We start from the raw sequence: 14,940 nt of genomic DNA on the forward strand, positions 1-14,940 counted from the left end.
GCACCAGTGAACTCTACCATTTGATCGTGCAAACAAATTACAATTTCTTTTTTATTGAGGAATTTAAAAATAGCACGCATACTCAAAGGTGAGCAGGAGGCAATTGAATGAGCCCAAACAGACCTGTTGCTTGAACAAGACGCCAAATGCTGAAGTAACTCAGCAGGTCAGGCAGCATCTCTGGAGAGAATGGACAGACAGAGTTTTGGGTCATCACCCTTGTTGCTTGCTGGGCTCAGGTTTGTTTATTGTCACATGTACCGAGGTACGGTGAAGAGCTTTTGTTGTGTGCTAACCAGTCAGCGGGAAGAGAATACGTGATTACCATCGACAATCGACAGGCCTAAACATTGTAGGTAGACTAAAAAGCTGGAGAATCTCAGCGGGTGAGGCGGCATCTATGGAGCGAAAGAATAGATGACCTTTAGGGTTGAGACCCTTCTTCAGACTGATGTCCGGGGGGGGTGGGGGTGGGGGCGGGAAAAAGAAAGGAAGAGGCGGAGACAGTAGGCTGTGGGAGAGCTGGGGAGGAGAGGGGAAGGAGGAAGAAAGCAAGAACTACCTGAAATTGGAGAAATCAATGTTCATACCGCTGGGGTGTAAACTACCCAAGCAAAATATGAGGTGCTGTTCCTCCAATTTGCGGTGGGCCTCACTGTGACCATGGAGGAGGCCCAGAACAGATAGGTCGGATTCGGAATGGGAGGGGGAGTTGAAGCGCTGACCCACCGGGAGATCAGGTTGGTTATTGCGAACTGAGCGGAGGTGTTGGGCGAAGCGATCGCCAAGCCTGCGCTTGGTCTCACCGATGTAGCAGTTGACACCTGGAACAGTAGATGCAGTAAATGAGGTTGGAGGAGGTGCAGGTGAACCTCTGCCGCACCTGGAAAGACTGGAGTTGAGGGGGGAGGTAAAGCGACAAGTGTAGCATTTCTTGCGTTTGCAAGGGAAAGTACCAAGGGAGGGGGTGGTTTTGGTGGGAAGGGACGAATTGACCAGGGAGTTACTGAGGGAACGGTATCTGCGGAAAGCAGAAAGGGGAGGAGATGGGAAGATGTGGCCAGTGGTGGGATCCTGTTGGAGGTGGCGAAAATGTCGAAGGATTGTATGCGACGGCTGGTAGGGTGGAAGTTGAGGACAAGGGGGACTCTGTCCTTGTTACGAGTGGTGAGATGGGGAATGAGAGTGGAGCTACGGGGTGTAGAAGAGACCCTGGTGAGAGCCTCATCTATAGTAGAAGAGGGGAACCCCCATTCCCTGAAGAAGGAGGACATCTCCGATGCCCTGGTTTGGAACACCTCATCCTGGGTGCAGATGCGGCGTAGACGGAGGAATTGGGAGTAGGGGATGGACTCCTTACAGGAAGCAGGGTGGGAGGAAGTGTAGTCCAGATAGCCATGGGAGTCAGTGGGTTTGTAGTTTGGAGTAGAATTAGGTCATTTGACCCATTCAATCATGGCTGATCTATCTCTCCCGGTCAGGGTTGAGTTTAATTAGAGATACAGTGCAGAAACAGGCCGTTCAGCCCACTGAGTGTGCGCTGACTAGCGATTCCCACATGCTAACACTATCCTACACACACTGGGACAATTTACAATTTTACCAAGCCAAGTAATCTACAAACCTGTAGGTCTTAGGAGTGTGGGTGGAAACCGGAGCTCCCGGAGAAAACCCACACAGGTCACAGGGACCACACACTCCGTGCAGACAGCACCCATAGTCAAGATCAAACACAGGTCTCAGGTGCTGTAAAGCAGCAATTCTACCTCAGCCCCAACATGGTTTCATGAGGAGAGCCTGGTCAATGTGGATCCCTTGCCACGTGCCTGTCCCAGTGAGGGCAAACAATAATAATGAAATTATGACCATTTTTAGAGCCTTTGGACATGCTTGTGGCAATAAGTATGTTGCAAAATCAAGAACTACAGTAAATCCTAGCACCATACTCGCTTCCTCCAAAGCACAATTTTGATCATTGTTATTTACTTGTTCCAGACAAAAAACAGAATGATAAATTCAGGGCAACAAGCTTGTGATTGTGGGTTCAAGATGGTTTTGGAATAACGTAAAATGGTAGTTTTTCCACATTGAGGATAACTAAACACAAAGGGGATAACTAGACTGGGAATTGGAAAATTCAGGGTAGATTGGATTAATTTGAAGGAGCAACTAGATGTTGTCATGGGTTATGGTGGGATAGAAATTATTTTGCCTTGCAGAGTCTAAAAGTAAAGAATAATCATGTTTAAAGTTGAATTATAGGAATAATCTTTTGTAATTTTGATGGAATGGAAGTAAAATCTGTGTTAGAGTGTAACAATTAAAGCATTGTAATTATTTTAATATCTGGTCCATTATTAATTTGAATACCAAGCCAATGATTTACTTGGGTCAGCTTTTTACTGTAGCTTAATATAGTTTAGTTTGGAAACGCAGCGCGGAAACAGGCCCTTCGGCCCACCGAGTCCGCGCCGACCTACACACACGAGGGACAATTTAAAATTCTACCGAGCCAATTTACCTACAAACATGTACGCCTTTGGAGTGTGGTAGGAAACCAGAGATCCCGGAGAAAACCCATGCAGGTCACTGGGAGAATGTACAAACTCGGTGCAGACAGCGCCCGTAGTCAGGATCGAACCCGGATCTCTGGCGCTGTGAGGCAGCATCTCTACCGCCGTGCCACCCATGAGTTTGTAGGCCGCCACACATAATTGATGGGAATTCTTCTGACCGCAGGCCAATTTTTAATGTTTAACCTTAATTTCATTGAATAGTGTGTAAAATCCTGCAGTAAAAGGCCTGTCCCTCTTGGCTGTCATTTGCGCTTCATTTACGCGTTATATGTAAATTAGGTCGACGCGTCGTGATGTGTGGGGTGTGCATATGCTGCGCATGGTGAGGCGTGGAATCGTATGCGGCGGCGCGCGGCGCTCCAGGATTTAGTACAGGAACAAAATCCTCGCATGGCACCTGCGTGACGTATCACGTACGCACGCTGATGTATTAGGTACGCCACTGACGCATTGACGTCGTACGCTGGCAACCCAACGTCGCGCGTGGTGACGCATGGTTACGTCACCGTGCATCAACGTCTTTGCATCAACGTCTTTGCGTCAACGTCCTGCCGCGCGCCGCAGGGTATTCTAATGACGTCATGTGCACCAGACTGCTGTGCTGAATCGTGATTTGCGCGCGACGTCGCGCATCACGACGTGTCTACCTATTTTACATATGACGCGTAAATGAGGCGCAAATGACGGCCAAGTGGGACAGGCCCTTTCTTTCCCAGGGTTTGTTTTTAGTGGGAAGTTCCGTTAATTAACGGGGTTTATCTCTGGTTCTCAGTATTCTGGAATGAAACTGACAAAACCTGTTTAAAAAAATTACATCATCCCAACTCTGATCAGTGCTCCTCCTCACTCACTCACTCACTCACTCACTCACTCACTGTTGGCTCTTGGTGCTCAGTAGTAAAGCATGGGTGTCTAGAAATAGAACTGAGTGTACTGTCATAAGGGCAAGCCTGATGTTAGCAGTTAAGTGCAGTGCCTCAAGGGCAATGGTTCTTGCCCTCTTTATATTCTTGGACCCATCTCACAGGATTTTCACTGAAAGGGTGTATGGAACAAGCTGCCAGAGGAGGTAGTTGAGGCTGGGACTATCCCAACGTTTAAGAAACAGACAGGTACATGGATAGAACAGGTTTGGAGGGTTATGGACCAAGCGCAGGCAGGTGGGACTAGTGTAACAGCGACATGTTGGCCGGTGTGGGCGAGTCTGGCCGAATGGCCTGTTTCCACACTGTATCACTCTATGACTATGACTATCTGCAAACGCCCAGAATATAGCAGAGACGCAGTAGTTAGTTTAAAGTAACACCGAGGAGTACTTTGGCCACAGTAGTGGTATCATGTGTGTAAAATTCCTTTTATTTCATTTGGAGTCATGGGTGCAGTCTTTTAGTTTTATTTGGAGGCTGTAAAGGATTTCTTTGTTAAAGTTGATCTCATGTGAAATTTTCTTAATTAAGTTCCATCTGACCATGCTCTGGCTGGGGCCCAGCTTTGTATTTGTTTTAATATATTGAATAACAAAATGGTTTCAAACTTGTTTGAGACTTGAGACATACTCAACAGGCCCTTCAGTCCAATTGCTATTGCCAACAAAGATGCCCCATCTAAGCTCGTCCCATTAGCCTGCTTTTGGCACATATCTCGCTAAACATTTCCTATCCCCGTTCCTGTCCAAAGGTTTTTTAATGCTATTATATTACCTGCCTCAACTACCTCTTCTGGTAGCTTGTTCCACATCTCCACCACCCTCTGTGTGAAAACATTGTCCCACGGGTTTATTATTAAATCCTTCCCCCCCTCACCTAAAACCTCTGTCCTCTGGTTCTCGATTCCCCCTACTCTAGGCAAGAGCATTCACCCTATTAATTCCCCTCATGATTTTGTACACCTCTGTAAGATCGCCCCTCAGCCTCCTGCACTACACGGACTTAAGTCCGAGCCTGCCCAAACCTTCCCTGTAGCTCAGGCCCTTCGGTGCTGGCAGCATTCCTGTCAATCCTCTCTGCATTCTTTCCAGCCTTGCAAAAGCCAACATTCAACTGGACAAGGAATTTTGAACAATACCAATTTGAGTTGCATGATTGATTATTTGCAGGTGATCCAAAATAGTCAACTATATATAAGTTCTAAGCAGGGATAGGATAACATCATAAATAACAAGGAAGAAGGATCAACAGACTTTGGGGGATAAGACCCATTTGAATCTGCATTTCCAATTGTCCATACACCTCAATGTATAAAGATGTGGCACGGTGGCGCAACGGTAGATTTGCTGCCTTACAGCGCCAGAGACCCAGGTTTGATCCTGACTACAGGTGTTGTCTGTACGATGTTTGTATGTTCTCCCCGTGACTCTGTGTTTTTTCCGGGAGCTCTGGTTTCCTCCCACACTCCAAAGACGTACACATTTGTAGGTTAATTGGCTTCGGTAAAATTGTAAATTCTGTGTAGGATAGTGCTGATAATAGGGATGATCGGTGGCGGGCGCAGACTCGGTGGGCTGAAGGACCTGTTTCCTCGTTGTATCCATAAAGTCCAAAGGATGGAGCTGGAAATGTGCACTCAGCACCTGGAAAATAATTTGAGGCTGAGCCATCTGCAGTAAAATTAGGATAATTTCTCCGTGTGTGCAATGTGCACAGTGGAAATTCGTGTGCGCCGGGCGCTGGATACCAGAATCCTTTTAAACATGATGAAGGTTGTGCATTCCTTATTAGTGCAAGCTGGAATGTCATGGCTGATCGTCCCCAATCAATAACCCGTGTCTGCCTTCTCCCCATATCCCTTGATTCCACTAGCCCCGAGAGCTCTATCTAACTCTCTCTTAAATCCATCCAGTGTTTTGGCCTCCACTGCCCTCTGTGGCAGGGAATTCCACAAATTCACAACTCTCTGGGTGAAAACGTTTTTTCTCGCCTCAGTCTTAAATGGCCTCCCATTTATTCTAAGACTGTGGCCCGTGGTTCTGGACTCGCCCAACATTGGGAAATTTTTTCCTGTATCCAGCTTGTCCAGTCCTTTTATAATTTTATATGTTTCTATAAGACGCCCCCTTATCCTTCTAAACCAGTGAATACAAGCCTAGTCTTTTCAATCTTTCCTCATATGACAGTCCCGCCATCCCAGGGATCAATCTCGTGAACCTACGCTGCACTGCCTCAATCACAAGGATGTCCTTCCTCAAATTAGGAGACCAAAACTGTACGCAATACTCCAGATGTGGTCTTTACAGAGCCCTATACAACTGCAGAAGAGCCTCTCTACTGAAATCCTCTTGTTATGAAGCCCAACATTCCGCAGGCTTGTAGGATCTTTGCCGCTTCAAGATAAATAATCAAGTTTTACTGATTGCTTCAATTGATTGAAAGATTGAATCAACCCATAACACATGAAGTACATTATGGTTTATGAAGGAGCTGCAGATGCTGGTTTAAACAAAAGATAGACACAAAATGCTGGAGTAACTCAGCGGGAAAGGCTGCATCTCCGGAGAGAAGGAATGGGTAACGTTTCGGGTCGAGACCCATCTTTAGACTGATGTCAGGGGGGAGGGAGATAGATAGATAAGGAAGTGTGAAGGTGTGAAACAGGGCAAAGGGAATGGAGATCATGGAAAATGTAGAATAGATCACTGATTTTTTTAATAAAGGGATACAGCACGGAAACAGGCCCTTCGGCCCACTGAGTCCACGCCGGCCATCGATCACCCATTCACACTTGTTCCATGTTATCTCACCTTTGAATCCACTCCCTATCACGGGGAGCAATTGTTTGACAGAGGCCAATTAAGCTACAAAACCGCATGTTATTGAGATGTAGGAGGAGACTGGACACTCAGAGGAAACCCACGTAGTCACAGGGAGACCATGTCTCCGCACAGACAGTACCCAAGGACGGGATCGAACCCGGGTCTCTGGCACCGCGACGCAGCGACTCTACCAGCTGCACCACCATGCCGCCCTTGATCACCACTTCACAGAACTATTTTAAGTAACGACTGCCTGCAGTGAAACTGGAATGAACTCCAACAACATATAAACCTTTGAACAGGGGAAAGAGTCCCAGGGAGCTTCACAGAAGCAAAAATCAAGAAAAAGGCGTCAGCTGATAAAGGATTGATACCAAGCCAAAGAAGAAATAAGGGGAATAGTTAACCTGTTCACTGCCAAGTTTTTTTTCACTATTGGCCATGACCCAAGCATACTGAACATGTTAATGTGCGATCATACAGGAAGGTGTTAAAGAGGAGGTGATTGGGCTGGGATTGCTTTGGGCAAATCAACCGATGGTATAGAACTTTGGGAAGAGGGAGGCCTGGACTGGTGGATAGCCAAAGTTTGTTTGGAGTTGTAGGATGTAACAGAGATGGGAAAGTTAGACAGCGGAGGCATTTAAACAGTCAATGACAATTTTAGATTATAGACACGACAAACTGCAGATGTTGGTTTACAGCGGGCGGCACGGTGGTGCCGCGGCAGAGTAACTGCCTTACAGCACCAGGGAGTCGGGTTTGATCCTGGTGACGGGTGCTGTCTGTGTGGAGTTTGTACGTCCTCACTATGACAGCATGGGTGTCCTCTCTCATTCCAAAGACGTTCAGGCTTGTGGGCTAATTGGCAAATTGTCCCTGATGTACAGGATAGAACTAATGTAAGAGGAGATGGCTGGTCGGCACGGACTTGGGCTTGTTTTCACACTGTATCTCCAAACTAAACTGAGCGAAACAAAACATAAAACAAAGAATGAGACAAAATGCTGGAGTAACTCAACGGATCCGGAACATGTACTGAGAATGTGGATAGCTGTCTAAAACATCACCTATCCACGTTCTTCAGAGATGCTGCCTGACCCACTGAGTTATTCCAGAACTTTGTGACTGTTTCAGATTTGGGGTTTTGGTTACCAAGCAGGAGATTGATAGGTGCGTAAACATTGGCTGCAGGTTGGAGCTTTGAATAAGTGCAAACATGGTTCCTTCAGGCTGAATTAGTACAGGCCTGATTATCTATTTATTTATTTATTTATTTAATTCTTTATTTCGAACAGAATAAAAGAATAAAAAGCAAGTGTGAAACAGCATACACAAAACAAAACAAGAATATTTATAAAGTGTCATAAACAATATCTATAAATAAATGTGTCCGAAAAGGAGCAGGATGCGTGTCAGGGATTATGGGGAGAAGGCAGGAAAATGAGGTTAGGATGGAGAGATAGATCAGCCATGATTAAATGGTCGAGTAGACTTGATGGGCTGAATGGCCTAATTCTGCTCCTATCATGAATGGAGTATTGTATGCAGTTTTGGTCCCCTAATTTGCGGATGGACATTCTTGCTATTGAGGGAGTGCAGCGTAGGTTTACAAGGTTAATTCCCGGGATGGCGGGACTGTCATATGCTGAGAGAATGGAACAGCTGGACTTGTACACTCTGGAGTTTAGAAGGTTGAGAGGGGATCTTATTGAAACATATAAGATTGTTAAGGGTTCGGACACGCTAGAGGCAGGAAACATGTTCCCGATGTTGGGGGAGTCCAGAACCAGGGGCCACAGTTTTAAGAATAAGGGGCAAGCCATTTAGAACGGAGACGAGGAAACACTTTTTCTCACCGAGAGTGGTGAGTCTATGGAATTCTCTACTTCAGAGGGCGGTTCTCTGGATACTTTCAAGAGAGAGCTAGATCGGGCTCTTAAAGATAGCGGAGTCAGGGGATATGGGGAGAAGGCAGGAATGGGGTACTGAGTGGGGATGATCAGACATGATCACATTGAATGGCGGTGCTGTCTCGAAGGGCCGAATGGCCTACACCTTCACCTCTCCCCCCTCCCCTCTCCCCCATCCTGCTCTCTACCCGTCCTCTCTACTCCCCTCCTCTCGCCCCCCTCCTCTCCCTCCTCCCCTCTCCCTCCTCCCCTCTCCCTCCTCCCCTCCCTCCTCCCCTCCCCCCTCTACCCCCTCTACCCCCTCCTCTCTCTCCCCCTTCTTCTCTCTCCCCGCTCTCCCTCCTCCTCACTCCCCCCCCTCCCCCCCTCCCCTACACTGCTCCCCCTCTCCCCACGCCCTCCACCCCCTCCCTATCCCCCCCACTCCCCCCCCCCTGTGTGTGTGGGGGTGGTACTAACTACTAACTTAAAGAGTTGAGTGTTATGAAGTTTTTAGTTATTATAATTCTGTGAGGTGCAAAACGATGCAGTGATCTTTTAATGGTGGGTTCTCCAGTTATAGTAATTTTTAAATTCCTAAGAAAATATCTTTGTTACAATGTTCATTAGGGGATAGTGCAGGAAGACTGTTTGTGTATATACCTTTTAATTTATCTTTCTTCACATTTTTCAAGGCGGCAATTAAATATGAATGAAGTAGAAAACGAAAGAACCTCCTCTGTGATTGTGACTACTTGGAACACTTAAACTTAAAATCTTGGTTTTATTTTAATCAGTGACAATTATGGAAAGATATCATAATGATAATATCAAAATAATAATATGCAATCTGAAAAATACAGCTCCAAGATCAGTTGGTGTTTATTATTCTTGTTATTTAGTTTAGAGATACAGAGCGGAAACAGGTCCGCGCCGACCAGCGATCCCCGCACACTAACACTACCCTACACTAACACTACCCTCGGGACAATTTACATTTATACCAAGCCAATTAACCTACAAACCTGTACGCCTTTGGAGTGTGGGAGGAAACTGAAGATCTCGGAGAAAACCCCACGCAGGTCACGGGGAGAACGTACAAACTCCGTGCAGATAAGCGCCTGTAGTCAGGTCTACCGCTACGTAGTCAGTTTTTAGCGCTACGCCACCGCGTCTCCCATTATCTGAAGCCTTTTTATTGTCTTTCTTTCAACTTTTTGGATTGCTTTCTTTTTAAGTTCTTGCTGTAGATTTTTTACCAGAAGTATCTTGGCCATATTAGATTTACAGTAAGCTTCAGATAATGGAGACAGAAGAGACTACAGATATACTGGTACCTTAAACAAAATACAGAGTGTTGGATGAATCCAACGAGTCAGGCAGTAACTAAAGGGGGAATGGACAGGCAACATTTTGGGTCGGATACCTTCTTCAGACTATTGGAGACTTTGGTAATTGGCAAATTGGCAGACTTTCTGCATCTTTCCCAATGGATCAAAAGAAATTCGAGGCCTTGGTGAGTCAGAGATAGCACAGCTGCTGCACAAGAATTTTGCAACAAGGAACTGCAGATTCTGGTTTAAACCGAAGATAGACACAAAAATCTGGAGTAACTCAGCGGGACAGGTAGCATCTGTGGAGAGGAGGAATGGGTGACGTTTCGGGTCGAGACCCTCCTTCGACCCGAAACGTCACCCATTCCTTCTCTCCACAGATGCTGCCTGTCCCACTGAGTTACTCCAGCGTTTTGTGTCTATCCCAAGTAAGGATTTCTTGTTCCGTTTCAGGACATGTGACAATAAAACACTCTTGGCTTTTGACATTTGAGGAATCAGACCCTAATGAGTCAGATGTTGAACCAAGTATCCCGAAAATGATTGAAGACTTGCGTAGAGTGAAGTTTTTTTACACTTTAGTTATAGACCATGGCAGGTATAATTCTGTGAGGTTAAGGATCTTGAAATCAAGGTCCTCCCGCAACATTTGGCGTTTCAGAGAAAACAATCTGTCCGGCCAACCTCGTCTGTAGCTAATACCCCCTAATCCAGGCATCATTCTGGTAAATCTCCTTTGCACCTCTTCCAAAGCCTCCACTTCCTTCCTATCATTCCTATTGCGACCAGAACTGCATTCAATACTCCAACTTACCATCCGGAGCGGGATCCCTCGCCGGGAATCCCTGGAGAAGAGCTCCGACCGCCGGCCTGCGGCCTACGTCATCTTCACGCCTCTGTCTCTGGTAGATAAGCACCGATTCGGGACTTACCTTGCCTGTACATCTGGCCGCCCGCAGCAAAAATGGAGGAGGACTGACTGAACTTCGTGCCTTCCACCACAGTGATGAATGCTGTGGTGGATGTTTTGTGTTAAAAAATTTGATTGTGCATTGTGTGTTCTTTTTTATTGTACCGCTGCTGGAAAATTCATTTCACTGCACTTTATTGTGTATGTGACGAATAAATCTGACTATTTACAATACGATACAATGAACTTTATTTTTCCGTTAGGAACTTTGGTTTCTGCAGCCAGACAACAAAAAGAAACAATTTTACAAGACACACAACCAAACTCAATTCACACAATCATCTATCACAGTGAATCTCCTCCTCACTGTGATGAAAGGCAAAGTCTTGTCCCTCCCCTGCTCTCCATCCTCTCCCGATGTTAAAGCCCCCGGCGGGCGATGGTAAGTCCCGCGGTGGTTAAGGCCGCGCCGGCGATGTAAGGCCCTGCTCCGGGTCTTAACGTTGGAGTCCCCGGCGGGCGATGGCAAGTCCCGCGGGCGTTAAAGCCGCACCGGGCGATGTCAGGCCCTGCTCCGGGTCGCCCTCAGCCCCGCAACTTGGGCGGTAGAAGCTGCCGCCGCGGGAGCTCCGAAAAGCGGTCTCGCACCAGGGACCCGCGAGCTGCCGATGTCACCGTCCACAGGCCTGTAGCCGGAGCATCCGAAGCTCCGAAGTCCGGCCTAACCAAAGTCCTATAAAGCTGCTTCATGACTTCCGGACTCTGATACTCAATGCCCTGATCTATGAAAGCAAGCATACTATACACCTTCTTTACCACTCTGCCTACTTGTAGCCACTTTCAGGGGGTTATGGACTTGGACTCCAAGAAGGCTTTGTACACATCAATGTTATACATTGTTCACATCCATGACGTGGAAACTCAAAAGATATATTTTGGCTTTTGGTCTTTAAACTTCAAACGGGCGACACGGTGGCGCAGCGGTAGTGTTGCTGCCTCATGGCACCAGAGACCCGGGAGACTACAGTTGCTTGTCTGTACTGAGTTTGCACGTTCTCCCCGTGTGGGTTTTCACCGGGATCTCTGGTTTCCTCTGTCACTCCAAAGGCTTACAGGTTTGTAGGTTAATTGGCTTGGTATAAATGTAAATTGTCCCGAGTGTGTGTAGGATAGTGTTAAGGGCCTGTCCCATTGTACGAGGTAATCCAAGAGTTCTCCCGAGTTTCCCCTGATTCGAACTTGGAGAATTACGGTAATAGCAGCTCATAGGTACTCGGGGCTCTCGTGGACATTTTTCAACATGTTGAAAAATCTTCACAAGCTTACTGTGTTTCCCGAGTACCTGCCGTTAGCGTTATTAGCCGCTAAGAGACGTCCCGAGCTCCGACGTACCCGCTATGTACATTCTACGTACTTAACACAAGTTTTTTATTTTTTAAACTCGGGAGAGCTTTTGAATGACCTCGTACAGTGGTACAGCCCCTTTAGTATGCACGGAACGCTGGCCGGCATGGACCAGGTGTATTGAAGGACCTGTTTCCATGCTGTGTCTCTAAACTAAACAAACTAAGCTAAAGGATTGTTTGAAGTCAAAGAGATGAAACACTGCTTCAAGGATTCCGTGGATGGTTTAAATTTAGCAGGGTATCTCAATCAGGAAACAATATGTAAAGGATACACTTTGTACATTATTGCATCCTGTTATCGGCAGGAAGTGTTTTTGTGCTAGACCTAAATGTAATAGCTAAATCTAAATCAGTATTGCCTCAAATACTGAGCTGAAAGGCATTTGCATTAATTATTCATGAGTGTGGAATCGTACCCAAGTTCCAATTTGGCTTGCAATTAATCTAAACCAAGTAATGTTAGGTATTTAATTCTGTTCAGTTCAGTTTAGTTTAGTGTGGACCAAGGTACAGTGGAAAGCTTTTGTTGCGTGCTAACCAGTCAGCAGAAAGACAGTCTGAAGAAGGGTCTCGACCTGAAACGTCATCCATTCCTTCTCTCCGGAGATGCTGCCTGACCTTCTGAGTTACTCCAGTATTTTGTGTCTTATCTTCAACGGAAAGACAAAACATGATTACAATCGAGCCATTTGCAGTGTATATACTATATACACATGAAAAGGGAATGATGTTTGGTGCAGGGTAAAGCCAGTAAAGTCCGATAAATTCACATGCTCAAATGGTGCAACAGAGAAGAGAGTAGGTGGAAAGCAGAAACTTGACTATTTGTATAGAGATGCATCATCTTTGGTCCCCAATTCATTACTGTTTATAGACACTAAATGCTGGAGTAACTCAGCGGGGCAGGCAGCATCTCTGGAGAGAAAGAATGGGTGACGTTTCGGGTTGAGACCCTTCTTCTCGACCCGAAACATCACCCGTTCCTTCTCTCCAGAGATGCTCCCTGACTTTGTGTCTACTTTCAGTGTAAACTTGCATCTGCAGTTCCTCCCGACTCATCACTGTTTATACTTATTCCAGCGTTAAAGTTTATACTGTTAATATGAGCTATTAGTAGCATTTTGAGGACTAACTTGGTAACAAAATGACCTTATTTTGTACGAAACAACTATTTAAATGGAGATATCCATAAGATTGCTACTTACTGATCTCTCGCTCATTTGTTGCTATGTATTGGTATTAGTTTATTATTGGCCTGTGCACTGAGATAGTCAGAACCTCATCTGTGTGCTATGCAGTCGAATCATACCATAAGTACAATTAAACCAAACACAAGTACAACAGCTAGTGCAAAGAGAAAATATATCAGTGCAGAATATTGTGTTTCAAAGTTATAGCATTGCAGATGTGGAGAAAGTGCAATTTATTTTTAAAGCGCAAGGTCTGCAATGTGGTAGGTTGGGAGACCTGGATTACACCCTTAGTTTATGAGAGGACTATCCAATAGTTTGATAACAGCAGAGATGAAACTGGAGCTAGACACACAATGCTGGAGTAAAGGGCTGTCCCACTTGGGCGTCATTTGCGCTTCATTTACGCGACATCATTTACGCATCACGACACGATGCGGGTGCGTCGTGACGTGCACGTGACGTGCGCATGGCGTGCATTACGCGCACATGGCATGCATTACACGCGCATGGTGCATGGTGACGTAGGCAGTGACGTGCGGTGCCCCAGGATTTTGTGATTCACAAAATCTTCGCGCGCTATCTGCGTGATGCGCAAATGATGCCCAAGTGGGACAGGCCCTTTACTCAGCAGGACAGGCAGCATCTCTGGTGAGAAGGAATGGGTGACGTTTCGGGTCGAGACCCTTCTTCATATCCTTCTCCACAAAGATGCTGCCTGTCCCGCTGAGTTACTCCAGCATTTTGTGTCTATCTTTGGTTTAAACCAGCATCTGCAGTTCCTTCATACACAGAGATGAAAACTGTTCCCGAATCGGATGGTATGCCCTATGTACCTTCTGCCCTATTTGAGTGGGGAGGAGGAGGAATGAAACTTCTCTTCTAGATCGCCAACCCATCAGTCTCTCTTGATAGAATTACTGCCTGGGTGTCCCCTGAAACATTGAGAGTTGAAGTAGCTCAATTATCACCAGCAAGTCTAACACTTGTGGCTGCTGATGTCTTTTTAAAAAAAAGATGTATCTTGCCTATTATTGCGATACAGTTAAACTTTATTCATCTCCGCAGTCGAATTTCCCTCTGACGATGAATAAAGTTATATCGTATCATATCGTATTCATCCCAGTAGAACACAAAGAATGTTTAATAAATTCTATAATGAAAATAAGGTGGAGTTCATTGCAAAGGCTTTATTTCTGCACTCAGTGAAAAGGATCCGAAATGAAAATACATGTGTGTCTGGTGGTCTTCGGTGATAAATGCCCTGGAACTTAACTTTATTTTCCTTTTTCTCCTCCCCCCACCCCCTCCCCCAAACAAAATCCTTGTCTGTGTCCTGGTGGATCTGTTGCATTTCTCAACACTTACTTATTCTGCTCTGATGGACTGATCCTGCTGTTAAAGAAAAGTGCCTAAGGTATGTCAGCTAATTTTATTTGGTCGAGTGCTTCCTACAAGCTAGTTTAGTTATAGCTACGATACAGCGCAGAAACAGGCCCTTCTGCCCACCGAGTCCACGCGGACCAGCGATTCCCGCACACTAGACCTATCCTCCTCACACACACCAGGGACGATTTACAATTTTACCAAGCCATTTAGAGTGTGGGAGGAAACCGGAGCACATGGAGAAAACCCACGCAGGTCACGTGGAGAACGTACAAACTCGTGCAGACCACACCCGTCGGCAGGATCGATCCCGGGTCTCTGGCGCTGAGGCAGCAACTCACAGTTTGTAGTTCTTAAAAATAAAGTATCGCACATGAATGAGACAAAATTTTGGAAAAAACTTTCATGGACATTTGCACTGGTACATGGATAGGAAAAGTTTAGGGATATGGGCCAAATGGCAGGTAGGTGGGACTAGTGTAGATGGGACATGTTGGG

General features: G+C 46.0%; 1 protein-coding gene across 5 annotated transcripts in view; it reads left to right on the plus strand.

Moving 5' to 3' along the window:
- Positions 1-14,940, plus strand: part of kif13a (kinesin family member 13A) — a 294,683-nt gene that overhangs the window by 83,479 nt on the left and 196,264 nt on the right. For all 5 annotated transcript variants that reach the window (XM_033013828.1, XM_033013858.1, XM_033013844.1 and 2 more), the window contains exon 3: positions 14,461-14,473. In XM_033013828.1, the coding sequence (XP_032869719.1) occupies positions 14,461-14,473 (13 nt within the window). The remainder of the gene's footprint in view (positions 1-14,460; positions 14,474-14,940) is intronic.

The sequence above is a fragment of the Amblyraja radiata genome, chromosome 2, assembly GCF_010909765.2.
Source record: "Amblyraja radiata isolate CabotCenter1 chromosome 2, sAmbRad1.1.pri, whole genome shotgun sequence".
In the NCBI taxonomy this organism is placed as follows: domain Eukaryota; kingdom Metazoa; phylum Chordata; class Chondrichthyes; order Rajiformes; family Rajidae; genus Amblyraja; species Amblyraja radiata.